General features: G+C 49.9%; 1 protein-coding gene and 1 long non-coding RNA gene across 3 annotated transcripts in view; one reads left to right on the top strand and one right to left on the bottom strand.

Moving 5' to 3' along the window:
- Positions 1–2,100, bottom strand: part of PRKG1 (protein kinase cGMP-dependent 1) — a 1,198,597-nt gene extending 1,196,497 nt beyond the window's left edge. The window contains exon 1 of the mRNA XM_077874878.1: positions 1,808–2,100. Within this exon, the coding sequence (XP_077731004.1) occupies positions 1,808–2,073 (266 nt within the window). The 5' untranslated portion in view covers positions 2,074–2,100. The remainder of the gene's footprint in view (positions 1–1,807) is intronic.
- On the top strand, positions 1,721–15,034 carry LOC144299339 (uncharacterized). Of its 2 annotated transcripts, XR_013366043.1 has the most exons (5): positions 1,721–1,860; positions 2,576–2,744; positions 10,813–10,984; positions 11,480–11,668; positions 14,164–15,034. It is a non-coding gene; the product is annotated as an uncharacterized LOC144299339 (long non-coding RNA). The 2 variants fall into 2 exon arrangements; XR_013366042.1 differs by lacking the exons at positions 10,813–10,984; positions 11,480–11,668; positions 14,164–15,034 and adding an exon at positions 2,853–3,517.
- The last annotated feature ends 208 nt before the right edge of the window (positions 15,035–15,242 follow it).

The following is a 15,242-nucleotide window of genomic DNA, read 5'->3' as shown; positions in this document are numbered from 1 at the left end:
GACCGCTGATGAAGTGGCTCCTTAAGGAGGTGGGCAGATGGGTTCCAGCTGCTGAGCCACGGGCAGGGCAGGGCAGGGCAGGGCAGGGCGGCGGCCGCGGAATGCGCACCCGGCGGCGCCCCCCGCCCGCCACAGCCCCGGGGCAGCCCCCCCAGCCCAGGCAGCACCCCCCAGCCCAGCCTGTGCCCCGGGGCAGGCCCCCCCGCCCAGCCTGTGCCCCCTGGGCATCCCCCCCAGCCCAGCCTGTGCCCCCCAGGCAGCACCCCCCGCCCAGCCTGTGCCCCCCCGGGGCAGCACCCCCCAGCCCAGCCTGTGCCCCCCGGGCAGCACCCCCAGCCCAGCCTGTGCCCCCAGGCAGCACCCCCAGCCCAGCCTGTGACCCGGGGCAGCCCCCCCAGCCCAGCCTTGCCCCGGGGCAGCACCCCCAAGCCCAGCCTGTGCCCCCCCGGGCAGCCCCCCCAGCCCAGCCTGTGCCCCCAGGCAGCACCCCCAGCCCAGCCTTGCCCCGGGGCAGGCCCCCCCCCGCCCAGCCTGTGCCCCCTGGGCATCCCCCCCAGCCCAGCCTGTGCCCCCCAGGCAGCACCCCCCGCCCAGCCTGTGCCCCCCCGGGGCAGCACCCCCCAGCCCAGCCTGTGCCCCCCCGGGGCAGCACCCCCCAGCCCAGCCTGTGCCCCCCGGGCAGCACCCCCAGCCCAGCCTGTGCCCCCCGGGCAGCACCCCCAGCCCAGCCTGTGCCCCCCGGGCAGCCCCCCCAGCTCAGCCTGTGACCCGGGGCAGCACCCCCAAGCCCAGCCTGTGCCCCCCCGGGCAGCCCCCCAGCCCAGCCTGTGCCCCCCGGGCAGCCCCCCCCCAACCCAGCCTGTGACCCGGGGCAGCCCCGCCCAGCCCGGCCCGCGCCCCCTGCAAGAGGCCAGACCCCGCGGGCGGCGGGAGGGCGGGAGGGCGGATGCGTCGTGTCCCACGCGCGGTGTGGCCCCCGAGCCGTGCCCCTGGACGGCGCCTCAGAGCCGCGCAGCGCCCCGGGCCAGTCCCTCCGCGGCCCCCGCCCCGCGCCCGGCCCTCGGCGCGCCGCTCCTCACCCCTGCGCGGCCTCCGGGCCCCCCTCCCCCAGCCGCCCTCGGTGCACCGGGAGCCGCGGGGAGGGCGGGGCCCGGGAGCCCTGGAGGCGGCGGGACACGCCCGGGGCGGGGGGGGGGGGGCTCGCGGGGTCCCCCGAGCGCCCAGCTACTCTCCGGGCGGCGCACGCCGGGGCAGGTCAGGCCGCCTAATGGAACATTCAATATCCCGGAGATGCGCTTCCAGAAACTAAAAGCCCGTAATGGGCCTGGGGCCGGCGCTTCCTCCCCAGCGTCCAGAGGCGCTTGAGTGCAGCCGCGATCGATGGGCGCCTCGGCGGCCGGGCGGGGCGGGGCGAGCTCCGGGGGGGGGGCAGGGGCGCGCCCGCAGCCCCGCCCTCGTCGCCCCAACTTCTGCCGGGGGTTCGGCAGGAGCGCGGCCGGCAGGCAGCGCCGCCCGCCCGGGGCCCCAGCCCGGCCCGCGAGGGCTCCCCGCACCCCGCGCCCGGGGCGCACCCGGGGGGTCACAGCGGGGCTCCTTTGCACTCTCCTGCTGACCTCGCCGCGGCCGCCCCCCTGCCCGGGCCCCGCGGGGAGCAGCGGCGCCTGCAAACTGCGGGTGCCCTCCCCGCCCCCACGACCCGGGGCGCGGCCCCCCGCGGGCCCGCGAGCACGTGACGGCCCCGGGAGCCGGAGCAGCCCCTCCGCGGCGCCCTCCCCGCGCCCTCCCCGCGCCCTCCCCGCGCGCCTACCTCTCGGACTTGGCGAACTTGCGGAACGCCTGTCGGAGGTCGTGGAAGGAGCGGTAGGTCTGCGGCTCGGCCGAGATGCCCTGCGCCCGCGTGGTGCGCGGCCCGATGTGCGGCGAGGGCGCGGGCAGCACCGACTGGCATTTGTGCAGCTTCCGCTTGAGCTCCTGGATCTCCTCCTCCTTCTCCGACAGCCGCCTCTCCAGCTCCTTGATCCTCTCCTCCTTGAGCATGAGGACCTGGGCGAAGTCCTCCTCCAGCTCGCTCATGGTCCTCGCGGGGCCCCTGGGCGCAACTTTGGGCGGACGGCGAGGGGCGCGGAGGGCGCGCGCTGCCCCGGGGCGCGGGGAGCCGGGGCCGGGCCGGGCCGGGGCGCGGGCCCCGCTGCTGAGCGCGCTGCGAGCTCCGAGGGCCGCCCGGACGTCTAAGAGCGGCGGCGAGGCGAGGCGAGGCGAGGCGAGGCGAGCCGAGGCCGAGCGCTAGTCCCCAGGCGCCCGGGGGAGCGGGTGCTTATCTTTCATTGAGAAACCAATTAGAGCCGCCCGGCCTCCCCGGAGACCCCCTCCCGCGCGCCCTCGGCCGCCCGCTCCCCGAGAGCCCCCCGCGCGCCCGCTCGCAGCTGCAGGCCTGGCCCGGGGCGCCCGCCCTCACCCCATCACACGGGGCGCTCGCTCGTCCACGCTATATGGTACCAAAGGCGAGGGGTGGGGTGGGGGGAGCTTTATGCCACTTGATCCTTGAAATAGCAACAATTACCATGTGATCCTGCAGATGACGCAGCGCTTGTAACTGGAGCCTAAAGACTTGGTGGGGTGTGTGCGCGCGAGGCGCGGGGTGAGCTGTTCCCTGAACGCGAGGCTGCCTGGGGCCGGTGCAACCTGCAGACCTGCAGACCTCGGCCGCTGCTTGCACTTCGGACCTCCCCTCCGCCCTGGATGAGGTAGGGGGGCGGGGGGTCCGCGTTTCTCCTCTCCTGCAGCCCTGTCTGTGCTCCTGACCCCAAGGGACAGGAATGACAGGGCGCTTGCAATTCCAACTTTTTTTCCAGCATGAAATTTTACTGGAGACAGTGAACTGCCGCTGGGAAAGTTGAATGAATATATGAATATGCAGGTGGTGATGAGCCAAAAGTTTTTTTTTTGGGGGGGGGGGGGATTCTGTTGTAAACTTGTCAGGACCCCGATTTCATCTGCTGCGGTTAAAATGTGCATACTGAGCAACCGGATTATCTCACGACCTGGCCTGACCTCAGAGGGCCTGGGCTCGCCCTCCAGGGGGAAACTGCACGGAATCGGTGTCTTCCCCTCACCTGTGCATCTACCCCCGTGCTAAAGGGATTGTGAGCAGGAGGACTGGCGAATGCCTCCGGTTTCTTTTTCTTATCTGTCGTGTGTGCCACAAAGAGCACGTTTCATCACATAAATCATTTATCTGTGACCGTGGGAGGAGCCTGTCTCCAGGTAATGATCAACACGTTAGTAAATCTTTTTTTAAAGGAAAGAAACTAGCCGCAGACAAAGATACCGAAGGACTTTTTCTGAAATAGTGACTTTAGTTAAGAAAGATCACTATATAATCACTGGCTACTTATTAGAAAAAAAAAGAAAGAAAAAAAAAAAAGAAATCATCTTTCTACCTTGTCTGAAACACCTAAGGAAAAGCAGGCGCAGCCTTCGGTTTATAAATAAATCATTAAATATATTTTGTTCTGGAGATTTCTGTCAGGTCCACTCCTCTGATTATTTTAAATTAAAAACATTTCAAGCCACTTCTGAATTTCTTAATCGCAGCCCATGCCCAAAGCTGGCTTTATTTACACGTGTTCGAGAAGGAGTTGTGGGTCTTCCGATAGTTAATGTTACGTCGTCGCTTCTGTCTATGCAGCAATTTAAACTGCTGTGATCCTTTTAGGAATGCTCAAAACAGTTGGCATTTTGAAATAACACGTTAGGAAAAACCTTATCACATTCGAAAATCCAGCAGAGGCTCCACTTAATGGGAGACAGAGAGAAATAGTTTTAAAATGACTCTTGGACAAGTTTCTTTTCGAGTTTTATATTTTGCATGCAGATATTCAAATGTTTGTCCTGCTTATTTTTTTTTAAGGAACATTTAGACCAAGATTTCACACACACACACACACACCTCAAAACCCTAAATAAATCCTTATCTTCCAAAATTAATCTTATTTTTAATACATCAGCAGTAACTGAAGTAACGTCGACACCCACGGACATTCAATCTTGTCCACGGGCTTCACAAATACTTAGAGTACAAGGAACGCTTCACAAAGCCTGGCAGGAAAGTAAACACTGAATTATTAAAAATCCTAGCGTTTCAGAGCTGAAAACGGTGTCAAAGATCATCTAACCAAATCACCTCACGTTATAAAGGGAAAAAAAAAAACAGATCTTAAAAGGTAAAGTCCAAGGTCACCTAAGTTAATAAGTGTGAGTCCAGAATTCCCAGTGCCCCACACGGAGTGCTTTCCCTAACATGCTGCTCCTAGCCTGACACCGAAGAATCTAGAAATTCTGGGATCCTGACAGCCTTTAGTACTCAGAGACGCGGCTTTACCCCGGGTTGTTTGCTTTTAAATCTGTAGCAGTGAGTTTCAACTATCAAAGCAAAAGTTTTAATGAAACCTTAGTTTTATTTTGTTCTCTGTCCTTTTTTTTTTTTCTTAAAGGAGAATGTCGCCATCTAGTGCCCTTGGAGAAGTTTGCTAAATAAAAATCGTAACTCCTATGAAGTGAGGTTATGTCCAGAAATACCCACACCAGGATTTCCATGTTCCCCGTGGGAGAGAAATAAAGGAAATCTGCTGAATTTTGTAGCAGAGTAAAACACCTCTAAGAATTAAAAATTCACAGTCTTTTGGCCACTGGAACAAAAGTGATGATGAGCGTGTATTGAGTGTTTACTCTGTGGCAGCACAGGGCCAGGTCCTTTATGCAAATGGTTTTAATGCCTATAATGACTCTATAAAGGAGGTAGTATTATTCATTCCCATTTTATAGATGGAGAAACTGATGCGCAGCCAGGTCAGGGATTATGCCCCTGGCCACAATGTCCAGGCCTGACCGAGGCTGTCTTAATCCCTACACGGCCTGCTTCAACCTGAACTGTAGTAAAATGTCCACTTCTCCTTGAGCCCAGTGACCAGCAAAACTAAGAGTTCTTTGCTAATGGGAACCTACTAAATTTAAAACCCCATATGAACCCAGATAAAGCTCTAAGACTCTGGCTTCTCAGCAGTCTTTTTGCCAAAATTGCTTTCCTTGTGATACTTGGGGATCTACTCTATGTTTCATACACGATTTCAAGTTTTTAATTTTTTTTTATTTTCTTAAAGAATGCATTTGTTAGAGAGCACGAGCATCGGGGTAGAGGGAGAAGCAGATCCCCCCCCATGAACCGGAAGCCCAATGTGGGGCTTGATCTCAGGCCCTCCAGGTCATAACCTGAGCCAAAAGGAGGTGTTGACCCAACTGAGCCACCCACACACCCCTCAATTAAAAAAAAAAAGTACATTTTCTTTCAAAATGTTATGATGGTGCATTGCCTGTCTACACCCCCACCAAAAGGAAACACTTTATAAAGGACCTGGAGCCTTATAGTTGCGAGTAGCTCCTGGTGGATTCCTGTCTTTTAATCCAGGTCGGTGTCCTAGGAGGCAATGGGAGGACAGTGTCTATGGAAAAAAAAAATTAAAAACTAAAAGTCAGTTTGCTTTTTGTTATCCCTGTGCACCACACGTACTCAACGACGTCAGTGATAAAATGCTCCTCCTCCCAAAAAGATGTCATTGGTGTAATTTCAAGCAGTTACTCACTGCTGAGCAGATGGAGCACTGCCATAGCGCCCACCCCCACCCCGTGGAACCACTGACTTTACTACCCGTTCCCAGGATCCAGAGCAAAGAGAACAGTCATGGGCTGGTGGTTTGAGTGAGGTCCCACGGATGGCAGCAGAGGACAGACTGGGGAAACGGAAAACAGGGATAGAGGTCGGAGCTTCTGGAGTGGTTGCCATGGGTGGGAAGGGAGGCGGGGATTGAAACCACCTCTCCAGTTCCACTACTTTATGTCTAAACACTTCTCTTGGTTACGAAATGACAGTATTTGCAGAAAATTGCTGGCGATGCAATCCATCAGGGGATGCAAGTAATGAATGGAGTGTTGGACTTGGAACCTAAACATCTATGCTTAGGTCTCAGTTCTATCACTTCCCAGGCTGTGTGCTCTTGGGCAAGTCCCTAAACCTCCTAGAGACCCGCTTCCCACACTCATAAGATGAGCAGTGGAAGCTACCTTGGGCCCATACACCTTTCTACCTTGGAGAATTCTATAGAATTCCACTTTCCCTGTGATCCACATGTTAAAACTACCAGCCTGTTGTTTGGAGCAACATCCATCCCTGAACTTCAGTTGAGTTTAAAATTTTGACAAGAAAGAGTTAAAATGGGGGGCACCCGGGTGGCTCAGTGGTTGAGCATCTACCTTTAGCTCAGGACGTGACCCCGGGGTCCTGGGATCAAGTTCTGTTTCCGGCTCCCCACAGGGAGTCTGCTGCTCCCTCTGCCTGTGTCTCTGCCTCTCTCTGTGTGTGTCTCATGAATATATAAAAATATCTTTAAAAAAAAAAAGGAAAAATAAAATGGGGTCCGATGGTCCTATAAAGATGGCCACATACTTGGTGATTAACAGAAGCTTAGAGCATTTTCAGTTAATCCTACATCAGACTGGTTGCGGCTTCCACATTATCTTCTGAGCACGTTCTTGGGCCCATGAGTGTGGTCACACTTCAGGCAAGATAAAAGCTCCAAGTCCTGAAACATCCACATCTGCATTAGTCATACAGAACATGCAAACAGCAAACGGAATGTGACCTCAGTTAAACTTCATAATTAGCTTCTGTTGATTGCATTTACCTAATAAATCATAGGCTATGTTTCTTGGGAAAAAAAAAATACATTCCTACAGAAATGCTTTTTCCCATAGGAGAAATGTGAGGCTTGCTCTCAGGCCCTGTTGCTGTGCATGGAGCTCTTTCTCGTGCTGCATAAAACTGGAAGAGCACTGCCGTTTATGATATTCTTTGCTATCTCGTGTACAGGTTTGAAAAGAAAATGTTTCCTAGAAATTCTGAAAAATAAAAGTAAGAACTAAGAGATGATGCTCCTGAAGTAGTATAGTAATCAAAGTCTGCCGTTTGTTAAGGACCTTGAATTATGGCATATTCCTTCTGGAATATAGAGATGGGCAAGGCTATGTGACCTCACGCAGGTAATCCCATCTCCCTGAGCCTCTTTGCCCAACTACGTATGGATACTAAATTCTCTTGCACCTGATCTTTTAAGGTTCAAATGAAGCAAGATGAAAGCAAGAAGCTATCACTTAAATATGAGCCTGTGTAAATAAATATATGTAAAGTGAGAATACTCCCCCTGCTTTGAGTCTTGAAAATCGCCCAGCAGGGGGCCGAGTGGAGCAGCTCTGAGGGGGTGGTGGTGGTGGTGGTACTTAAACTACATTCACCAAGCTCATCAGATACTGTGGGCACAACTCAAAGATAGCCCCAAGATTCCCACCCTGCGTGTATCTGTACCCTTGCCCACTTCTTCAAACACTAAAATCAAAGCACTCCTCTGAAATGATTTTGCATATGTGATTAAGGTCCTGAGTCTGTTGATTTTAAGAGAAGACCATCTGGTGATGATAAGATAAAATCAATCAGGTGAGCCTTTACAAGGGATTGGGCTCTTTCTTCCTGGGGTTGGGGTTTCTGAGCATGAGAAGGTTCTGATTCAAGAGAGATTCTCCACTGCTGCCTTTGAAGACGGAAGGGCTGTCACATGACAAGGAACACAAGTGGAATTGAGGTGCAGAGAGTGACCACTGACCCACAACCAGCAAGAACGTAGGGGCCTCAGTCTAGGAACTGAGTCCTGTGAGCCACAAGAGCTTGGAAGAGAACCCCGAGCTCCAGAGGAGAACACAGCAGAGCCGACAGGTAGATCTCGGCCTTGCGAGTCCTTGAACAGGGACTCCAGCCATGCTACCCCCAGACTTCTCACCTCCAGAGCTATGGGAGAAGAATGCAGTGTTGCTCTAAGTCTCTAAGATTGTGGTACTTTGTGAGACAACAAGATAAAACTCATGAAGTCAACTGTCATTAAAAAATATCCATGAAAAGGGCGCCTGGGGGGCTCAGTCGGTGAAGCGTCTGCCTTCGGCTCAGGTCATGATCTGGGGGTCCTGGAATTGAGTCCTGCCTCGGGTCCCTGCTTAGCGGGGAATCTGCTCCTCCTTCTGTCTCTCACGGCTCATGCTCTGTCTCTCTCAAATAAATAAATCTTAAAAAAAAAAAAAATCCGTTAAAAACACCAGAACTGTTTTACCACTCTTAAAAGCCCGACTTTACAAAAGCCATATTTAGTGAAACTACTTTAGTACATTGCAGATACCTGGGGACATAAAAAGTTGCTATAACTGATAGACGGCTCTCATGAAGCTCATGACAGTATGCATAACCTTCTGAGTATGACAAACTCTCTTCCGAAAAAGGATGTGTTTAAATGTTTAAAAGTCGTATCTTATTATGACTAACACCTAAATTGTCCCAACTGTAGGTTTTACAAAGCATTGGGACCATTGCCTAGTTTAAATCGCTCCAGGGCAGACATGTTACTGCAGTTGACCTTGTGTCGCGAACTAGCTCTGTGACCTTGGGCAAACTACTTCACCTGCCGATCCTTAGTTGTCCCATCTGTGACATAGTAATAACTAGTTGACAGGATTTCTTGGATTTGATCATTTGTTTGGCTCTGGGAATACATTTTCATAATCTTGAATCTTTATTAATTAATTGGATATTTCTGTCGCCATCCACGGAAATTAAGTGCCCCTACGTCATATTACCTTCCAGGGTTAGGTACAAGTCAAATATTTGAGAAGAAGGGAGGGGAAAGAGTGCAAATCCTTTGTGTTTAGCTTTTTATTTGCTTTAGCTTATTTGGGTTTTTTTTTGTGTTTTTTTGTTTTTTTTTTTTAAGTGACAGAAACTGTACTCATCTAACTTGGGACCTTTTTTTTTTTTTAAAGATTTTATTTATTTATTCACGAGAGACACAGAGAGAGAGAGAGACAGAGACACAGGCAGAGGGAGAAGCAGGCTCCATGCAGGGAGCCCGACGTGGGACTGGATCCCCAGTCTCCAGGATCACACCCTGGGCTGCAGGCCGCGCTAAACCGCTGAGCCACCCGAGCTGACCTTTTTTTAAAATAAATTGTTATGAAATTAAGAAAATAGATATGCGTGATATAGAATTCAAACAGCACAAAAGAAAGAAAAAAAAAAAACAGCACAAAAGGATGTTTGGGTGCCCCAGCTAGCCAGGCCGGCCTTATAGAGGCAGCCATTCGCTGTCCCCTTTCCTTGTGTTTTCCTCATAACTGTCATACTCATATGTAAGCAGAGTTGTCCGTTAATACCTATTTTCACACACATTTGACACAGAAGGTTTAATACCCAGTTTGTAAGCCTAACCTAGTGCTGTAATCCCTGACTTTCAGAACCATCCATCTAATGCCTACATGACACAACTGTCCCATCGTGTGATAAAATGCTCAAAACACAAGGCAGAAGGACCGCGTCCTTGAGATTGTGTCCTTCCTTCACACTCATTATCAATACTTCTCCTTTACCTTAAAAGCCTTTGACCTCTGTTGCTTTATTAAATATCTTTAATAAAAACTTCACAGGGGTCTGATGCTTTACGAGGACAAGCCAAACATTATGACATATGTACGTTTTTAAAGGATGTGGGGCAGCCTGGGTGGCTCAGCGGTTTAGCACCACTTTTGTCCCAGGGTGTGATCCTGGAGACCCAGGATCGAGTCCCACGTCCGGCTCCCTGCCTGGAGCCTGCTTCTCCCTCTGCCTGTGTCTCTGCCTCTCTCTCTCTCTCTCTGTCTCTCATGAATAAATAAATAAAATCCTAAAAAATAAATTTAAAGAAAATAAAGGATGTGATAAATTTACCGTGGGTCTCAATCCTCACCACCTGCCTCTGTTGATGGAGACATTAGGGTGTGCTTCTATCATGCTGTTTGAAATGAATGAGCCCCATGTAAAAACAAAACAAAACAAAACAAAAAAAAACCGTCACTAGGGATAAAGAGCACAAGAGCACTATATTTTGACAGTCTCTCGAGCCTTTATAAATAACACTTTTTTTCCCCTGGTGTCCAACCAAAACTGCAGTGTAAGCCGAAGAGTTCACATACTATTTCTGGTTCAGTGAGGACACATTTACTTGGAAATTCTTTTTTTCTCAGCATATCTGGTCATTTATTACAAAAATAAATTACAATTTGTTTTTATGTCAGTGAAAAAAAAAAAAGTTCCACGGAACCTACAGTAATTCCAGGACATTAAAACTCCCAGGTTCACAGCTGACGTGCCCGAGTGCCGTCTTTATTTTATCTTCCCCACTTGTGCTCTATGGGGCTGCGTTTTCGAAGCCGTAATAAGAATGGGCAAGGGGAAGGAACCCTCAAAGTTCTTTCGTATTAATGGGAAATCATTGCTTTAGTCACACTGAAAAGGCTTTCTCTGCCTCGAAAAATTCTGTGGCTGAGCCGACCTCTTCCTTACACAGCATCCTTTTGGGCACCCACCGTCTGCAGGGAGCAGAGCGGGGGGCGGGGGGTGAGAGACAGGATATTGAACCAGGAAGACGCATTGCCACACCGCCCTTCATTCGGGACTTCATCTAATAAAGGGAGATCGCTTTGCAACGGGCAGGCCTGCAGACATCGCTCACACTGTGGCTAAAATTATCAGCAAGAAAGTCTGCCGGGAGCACCTTAGGGTGACACGAGGTAGTGCTGGAGCACGTGCGTGGTGGTCACTGTACATTTCTTCCAAATAATTTTCTCTACGTCAGTGTGTCAGTAACAACAAGCTCATCCTTTAAAAATGTCCCCCCACCCCCCGCTCAGAACATTCGGCTGTTTCCATGTGAGGAGCAGACACGGAGTGACCCTGAGAATGGCTGGGGAACGCCGCAGGCCATGGGGGCGCAGGGCCCAGTGCACTGTCATCAATCAGGAGTGACGGCTCCCTCCCCGCCCCAGCCGGGCCACCTGATTTAACCTTGTGCACAGATGTCAGGTTAGCATTCTAGGAAAGCCGCGGGACGAGGGCCGTGGGTGTCGGGAATCGTTTTATTAAGAAAGAAACCACGAATCTGGCATTCTTCCTCTGAAGGGGAAGCAGAAAGCAATGCCTGCATCACCTGGGCAGATGCACTTGGCTTCATTTGCCCCTCAAGTACTTTTTTAAAAAGGATTTTATTTATCGGGGCGCCTGGGGGGCTCAGGCAGTGAGGCCTCGGCCTTAAGCTCAGATCATGATCCCGGGGTCCTGGGATCGAGTCCAGCGTCGGGCTCTCCACCCAGCATGGAGCCCGCTTCTCCCCTGCCTCTGCCTGCCCGAGCCGAGGGAGCAGCAGAGGGAGACAGAGGGAGAAGCCAGCTCCCCAGTGAGCAGGTGATGCTGGACTCAATCCCGGGACTCCGGGATCAGGACCTGAGCCGAAGGCTGATGCCTCACCGACTGAGGCCCCCAGGCGCCCCCCACAAGTCCTCTTTGCTCGCTTTTCTGCAGATGCTAGGCACGCTGCTGGACCCTGAGGACACACAGAGACAAATCAGACACACTATCCGCCCTCCAGAAGCTCAGCAGAGGGCAGGAGGAGCAGCAAAGACCTGGACACAGATCCCTAAATGACTGATGTCAAGGCCATGGTGAAGAATGGGCTTATCAGAGAGCAAAACGGGGACAATACCCCAAACTGTGAGTGTGGGTGCATGACCGTGAGTCGGACAGGCAGACATGTAGTGGCCCATATACAGAAAGCATAAATCACCAAAAAACCAACTAATGTGCCCACTTTGTTGAAACCAAAGGATTGATTTGGTAAACAAATCCATGAATGAGTGGACTGTCTGGTGTGGGAGACAGAAGGTCTCCAGGTCTTCCAGAAGGCCCCTCTAAGGACTGAATTTTATCCTTGGAGGCACTGAGGAGTTAATAAAATGCCATAACCAGGGACGTTTTACAGTCATTGACACATGGAAAGTTCCAAAGTGATATTTGAAAACAAACAAATGTACCTGCGGCGCCAATCAAGTGATGCTGGAGTCTCCTCGCAGGGTTTTATGTTCGTTTAGAATTAGCCTCTTTTCTTGCTTCTGTGAAGACTGCTTTTTTCCTTGTGAGGATGAAAATCTGTACACCAGGCAAATTGGGTTAAAATAATTAGATTGCGTCAAGAAATACAGTTTCCCGACTGAACTACCCTTGAAAATCCAAACACGTGTATTTGTTTAATAGAGACACCATACGTTGAAGTTACCATTGTATTTGATGGAGAACCAAAAATCCATTTATTCTATATAAAAATTAAATCATTTTCTCAATAAAGACCAAATTAATAAATAGCTAGTTGACAGGATAGTAGGGAATACTTATTAGCTTGTAACACACGAGAGGGCAGTTTTTCGATTGCTGCTACTGAGGAGGCACCGGATATAGGAAATTGTAGAAAAATTGGGGAAGGATTTTAAGCATAGCATTTGCAAAACATTTGGTTAGTAAGAATAATTTATAATAGTAAAAATGGATTGTACTCTGCCCAGAAAACTAAGAGAAGTGTGATTGACCAAAATTCCCCGGATGCTAGGATACATGTCGCCAGATAGACTTACCTGTAAATTAATGGCAATTTCAACAATAATTTTCAAGAGAGAAGCTGATGAACTGATTTTAAAATTCACACGACACAAATATTTCGAGGTCAAAAATATTCAAAAAACAGCAAAAACTATGGTTTTGGGCTGTCAACCGCCACGTATACTCAAAAGCTATAATAATTAAACCAATCTGACAATTTTTTAAATGGGCCGACGAAAACACATGGTTTAGAAACAGGCCCTTATCTATATGGAAATATAGTTTATTATAAAAGTAACAAGCACTCTCTCCCTCTCTCCAAAGTAAATAAAACTTTTTTTAAAAGGTTTTTTTTTCGCTGTTTGTGAAAGAGAAAAAATTTAGCCTAAATAAACAATTGATGAAACAGTCACATTATGAAATGCTCGGTAGCTATCAAAAAAGAATGAGGTCGACCTGCAGGGAGATCCTCAAGACATGATGAAAAGAGAAAAAAAGCAAGCAAAAAGTTTCAGGATTTTATTCATGTGGCCATTTTTACAAGTTATATTAAAACACATGTATTTGCATTTAAACCTAGACCAAATTGTTGACAGTTGTGACCTTGGGGAAGGGCGCGGGAGTGAAGAGCGAGGGAGAGCTGCCTTGTCAGGTGTACGTCGTTTGAACACTTTACAATGAGTGTGTTAATGTGTTTTCATGTGGTTAAGGACTACTTCGGACACAACGAGCTGCGCACACTTAAATTGAACCATCTGAGGAATTTGGACAGGTGTGTGCGGCCCAAAAAACTATTGCCTTGGGATAACAGGTCATCGCTAATCGTTCAAACAGTCATTGAACTTCGAGTTTTTAAATATATAAACCTGAATTCAATGACTCCGCTTCACTACTAGACACTATCCGGGGAGAGCTGGGCCTCCTTCCCTTTGGGGTCCCCTCACCTCAAGTCCGCTAGGCGTGCCTGGGGATGGGCGCCCTCGCACTCTGCAGTGTGCCACCCTAACACTGCTCTTCGAGTGTTAGCTTCGCATCTGCTGCTTTCACCGATTCCCTGGGCAGCTCATGTGTGGCAGCCCCACGAGAGTAACATAAATGGGAAGCATAGTATCTTACAGTTTAATGGAGTTCAGAAACAACCTAATTTGATCGTGTTCATGTGCGTGCACACACACACACACACACACACACAAATCCCTCCTAAAATATCCTTGAGAGAGAGCCATCTACACCAGTGACTCCACATGGAGGTTAAGAAATCAGAACCTGAGCGGCGTTCGTATTATAGAAATCAGCACTTTCGACCTCAGCACCATTGACATTTGGGGCTAGATAATGTGTCGTTTGGGGGGCACTGTGCTGTGCACTGTAGGATGTTTAGCGACGTCTCCGGCCCCTACGTACTAGGCGCCAGTAGCACCCCTTCACCCTCAATAGTAAAAAACCGGAAATACCCCCAGAATTTCCAGGTGACACTTGCCCCCGCTAAGATCCACTTGTAGAAACTGGTACTAACATCACTCATTGAAATTCTTATGTGAAGCATCTCAAATCACCTTTATCCACATTTGTAACTTAATCTGCATCCACTTTCTTGTTTTTTTTTTAAAAAAAAGGTTTTATTTCTTTGAGAGAGAGGAAGAACAAGTGAGCAAGCAAGTGAGAGAGAAAGCATAAGCAGCGGGAGGAGCAGAGGGACAGGGAGACGCAGACGCCCCGCTGAGCAGGGAGCCCGATGCAGGACTCGATCCCAGGACCCCAGGACCCCGGGACCCCGGGACCATGACCTGGAAAAAGAAGGCCAGCCTGATGCTCTCTGCTTCTCTGCCACTCTTGTCTACCAGAATTTTAAAGAACTAAACTGGAGGACGCCAGCCCTCATTCTGTGCCTTCTCCTCCTTTCTTTGATGTCAAGTTAATTCCAAGAGAGCAGAGCAACCACAGAATTAATGAGCCATTCGCAGTGAACTTAAATCTACAAGTTATCACTCAACGACGCAACGTGACATTTAATATTTTCCCAGACTCCATTCAGGAAGACAGAGGAGAATGTTATCAGGTGGGGCAAGAACCTGTGTCTCATTTCCTTAGGTAGCCTTTTGGGGATCCTTTTTTTCAATAGGATTTTCAGTTCTATTCTTCTCGCGATGTGTGGTTGATGCAGAAGTGCTGTACACTCCATACATAGAATTTATGTACCTTCCCCCCTCGAATAAAGCCTTTTACTTTGAATCAAAGCAAATGATAAGTGACATACATAGATGTGATAGACATCCTCGTGTCATCACTGAAGAAATAAGAAGCGGAGGCTATCTAATAATCTAGCGTCCTGGCCAATGCGGTTTCAGATTTAATGGCACAACTTAATGGCTGGTGCTTGAAAAGTTTTGATGATTTACCAGTAGGCAAAGTTCTGTGACTTCTCTGCAAACTGGAGTTTGGATTGTATTCGCTGTCAGTTCCAGTAAAAGCAAAATGTGCAACCAATTATGGGGATGTCCTCAATGGGGAATTTAATACATTAGCGAGTTTGTAGTTTTATTAGCGATACATGGTCTAACTTTCAAAGTAAAATTTAGAAAGCAATGATTGAACACAAAAGGCTCTTAGTATTTAATATGAATACCGTGTTCATATACTCACTGAATACTGTGGAAGGCTCCATCCTGAGTCCCTTGTAGACAGTAAGTTAATA

Source organism: Canis aureus, chromosome 27 (assembly GCF_053574225.1).
Source record: "Canis aureus isolate CA01 chromosome 27, VMU_Caureus_v.1.0, whole genome shotgun sequence".
NCBI lineage: Eukaryota > Metazoa > Chordata > Mammalia > Carnivora > Canidae > Canis > Canis aureus.
Note: the sequence above shows the minus strand (reverse complement) of the source record. Positions and strands in the feature narration are given on the sequence as shown.